General features: G+C 35.5%; 1 protein-coding gene across 1 annotated transcript; it reads left to right on the forward strand.

The window, feature by feature from the left end:
- The first annotated feature begins 955 nt into the window (after positions 1-955).
- On the forward strand, positions 956-3,221 carry LOC105799567 (uncharacterized). Its single transcript, XM_012630203.2, has one exon. The coding sequence runs from the start codon at positions 1,313-1,315 to the stop codon at positions 3,020-3,022; it is 1,710 nt and encodes a 569-aa protein (XP_012485657.1). The 5' UTR covers positions 956-1,312; the 3' UTR covers positions 3,023-3,221.
- Positions 3,222-3,866: the final 645 nt, after the last annotated feature.

Here is a 3,866-nt window from a genome sequence, read left to right on the forward strand (position 1 = left end):
GAAAGCGCGTTGAATTAGGTGAGCTTTCTGTATAGGTGGTAGGAAAGCGCGCTCAGCTAGACGAACTTTTCTTCCACCTATATAAAAGGCATGCCCAATCGAACATGTTTTCCCTTTCCCCCTTTTAAAACGGTCTATTTCCCTATATTAAAAATGACTTAAAAACTTAATTAAAAAAATCCGCTTTTAAGCCTAATTTAGCCAACTTCGTTAGTAAAAACCTATTCTCACGTTATGTTTATATATTCTATCAAAATCTATATAATGTGAATAGTGTAATGATTCAACGAGTAAATCGAAAATTGATTAGAGGTTTATAAGCTTTTATATTATACACTGTTAAAAATTTGGGTATAAAGTTAAAATTTTAAAATTAATACAACATCAAAATATTTTATATATCCTTAAAATTTATTAAATTATTCTAAAAAACACAACAAAGTTTTCAGGTTTTATAACATTTTACCTATCTATCATTTTCTAGCTAGTGGTGTTGTAAAAATATATATAATAATTTATTTAGTCTTTCAAGTTTACAAAAAATAATTTTTATTTAATATTTTATTTTTTAACATTTAAATTTATATTATTTGTTAAATCACCTAAAATAAATAAAAATTAATGTCTATTAACTTATTACAGTATGCCATATTAATTTTTTTTCATTTTAAGATGAATCGAAAAATAATGTAAATTAAAAATTTAAATAATAATTTTTTATACTAAATAAAAAAGTTTTAAATTATATGTTACGCTTTGTCGGTGAATATCTCAAGCGTCAACTCTAACCCAAAAAATACAATCAAATTACTTCGCCTGCCCACATATCTTAGCCGTCGACATAATCTTACAATCCACGTGTAACCATCATGATCAAGTGTGCAATGCGCTCCATGCTCAGAGTATTCCCTCTCCGTTGTAGTTTAATGAATCATCACCTATCTACTCTTTTTGACTGGGGCAAATTTAAAGGAAAAAAAAAAACAAAATAAAATAAAGTTGCAGAAACTGAGTGCAAATCTTACTAAGCCCCAGCTCGCACTCCACTGTCCCATTAACTGTATGAGAGAGAGGAAATCTGATTTTCAATTTCATCACTGCATCTTCTCTTTGCTTTTGGCCTCACCTTCAGAAAGGTAAGTCAAGTTCTTTAGATTGCTTGCCGCTTTTTGAGTTTCAAGATCTATGAACCCCAGATCTGTAGAGCCTTGATCTTATTGCTGAATTCTTGAATTTTAGTAGTTTGGGTTCTTTTGCTTTTTCCTTATTAACTAGATTTAGTTTATTGTAAGGTCATTTTAGCTCATTCAGGATGTTGGGTCGTCCTGGGTTATCTAGAACTGGAAGCTTTAGGCCTGAGAATCTAGGACAAAATGCTTTGCATATGATTGGCAATCTTTGTTTCACTATATTTGTAATTGGTGTCCTAGTTTTCACCATTATAGCTGCTACTTATGAGCCTGAGGACCCTCTTTTCCACCCTTCCACCAAGCTCACGACTTTCCTCACTTCCACATCAAATGCCACCTTTCAATCGGATAACACGGTTGTTAAAACCGGAGAGGACTTTATGGCCGCCAACCAGACTGCATTTGCCACTTTTATCAATGTGACGGATGTAGTAGAAATCAAGGAGGCGCGTACTGACCAAACTAGTTCATCCGAATGCGAGGGTGATCCGAGAAAACCACTTAATTGTAGGGACCCAGAAGTGTTCCATTTGATGATGAAGGAGGCTATTGAGCGTTTTAAGGATATACATTTTTATCGGTTTGGAAAGCCAGCACCAGGGCCTGAGGAGAATACTTGTGATATGGCCTGGCGGTTTAGGCCTAAGGAAGGGAAGACAGCTGCTTTTTATAAGGATTATAGGCGGTTTGTGATTAATAGATCTGAGAATTGTACACTTAGTGTGTTGAGCATTGGGGATTATCATTCAGGTGTGAATGCAAGGAAGAGGAAGAATAAGAATCAAAAGCCTGGATTTGAGAAGACATCTGGTAGGCAGGAGCAAGTTGTTGCGGCTTTGCCTGTTGTTGGGGAAACAGTGAATGATTTGCTTCCAGTGGTCGAGTCTGAAAATGCATTTAGTCGTGGGAAGTATTTGATTTATGTAGGTGGTGGAGATAGGTGCAAGAGCATGAACCATTACTTGTGGAGCTTCTTGTGTGCATTGGGTGAAGCGCAATATTTGAATCGGACTTTGGTTATGGATTTGAAACTTTGTTTATCTTCAATTTATACTTCCTCAAATCAGGATGAGGAAGGGAAGGATTTCAGGTTTTACTTTGATTTTGAGCATCTGAAGGAGGCCGCATCAGTTTTGGATCACGAGCAGTTTTGGCAAGACTGGAATAAATGGCAAAAGAAAGATGGCTTGAGTCTTCATCTTGTTGAGGATTTTAGGGTGACGCCAATGAAGCTTTCTGAGGTAAAGGATTCTTTGATTATGAGAAAGTTTGGATTGGTGGAGCCCGATAATTACTGGTACAGGGTTTGTGAAGGAGAGACTGAGTCTGTTGTTCAAAGGCCATGGCATCTGGTATGGAAATCAAGGAGGTTGATGGATATAGTGTCGGCAATTGCGTCAAAGTTGAACTGGGATTATGACTCTGTTCACATTGTGAGAGGGGAGAAGGCGAGGAACAGGGACCTGTGGCCTAATCTTGCCCAAGATACCTCACCTGATGCCCTTATCTCAACCTTGCAGAATAAGATTGAAGATGGGAGGAATGTTTATATTGCAACAAATGAACCTGATACATCCTTCTTTGATCCTCTTAAAGACAAATATTCGACTCACTTTCTTGATGAATATAAGGATCTTTGGGATGAGAACAGTGAGTGGTATTCAGAAACAAAAAACCTTAACAACGGAGTACCAGTTGAATTTGACGGTTACATGAGGGTCTCTGTCGATACAGAAGTTCTCTTGAGAGGGAAGAAACAGATTGAGACTTTCAACGAACTGACCAACGATTGCAAAGACGGTATCAACACTTGCAATACTGCATCCAGTTAAAACCCTACGAATCCAGTCCGAGACTTCATCACAACATCAAGGCATATCCACGTGTATTTTTAACTATAGTCTTTGCTGCCTTTAATAAAATTTATGCCTTACGTAGTACCGTATTATCATCTGGTGGCATTTTTGAATTTTGTACTTGTACAATATTTATTATCAGTGTTTGAGGACTTACATCATTTTGAGGTTTTTAGACCAGGTTGCACTTTTCTTTGTCAACTCTTTTCATTGACCTTTTGGTATTATTGTAGTGTGTGTTGAAATTTGCCATTTAGATTACCCTTTTAAATTGGTTTTTTACTTTCTATAGAATCCTAAACCTTGGTTCGTGGATATTATGCTCTTGTTCATTTAGGGTTTAAGGCAATTTGTTTCTTACATCAGAATCAAGATACAAGACATGACGGAAGAGAAGAGCTTGTAATCAATGTTGCTTCAGGTCGGTGGTAGGGTTATCTTGGTTGATCTGTGAAACGGTACAAATTAGTTGAACCGATCAAACTGTATTTTATAATTTTTAATATATATATATATTAATTTTTATGCTTTTCTTAATATTTTATTAAATTTTAAACAAGATGAACCGGTAAAAAAAAATAGGACTGAAAATCGGTGTCAGATTAAGAACAAATGGTCTAATTGGTTTGACCATTAGTTCGGATTCTTGAACCTTGAGTTCATCATCATCATATCTGGTGATTGTTGCATTAAATTGAAGTGGTTAGTATTATATTGGTTGGAGTATAACTTTTGTTCTAGTATGTAATGGTAACTGTGTGTTCTAATGTATTATTTCGCATTGACCAGTATTTCTCAAATATTATTTTATTACATATTT

Source organism: Gossypium raimondii, chromosome 7, assembly GCF_025698545.1.
Source record: "Gossypium raimondii isolate GPD5lz chromosome 7, ASM2569854v1, whole genome shotgun sequence".
Classification (NCBI taxonomy): Eukaryota; Viridiplantae; Streptophyta; class Magnoliopsida; order Malvales; family Malvaceae; genus Gossypium; species Gossypium raimondii.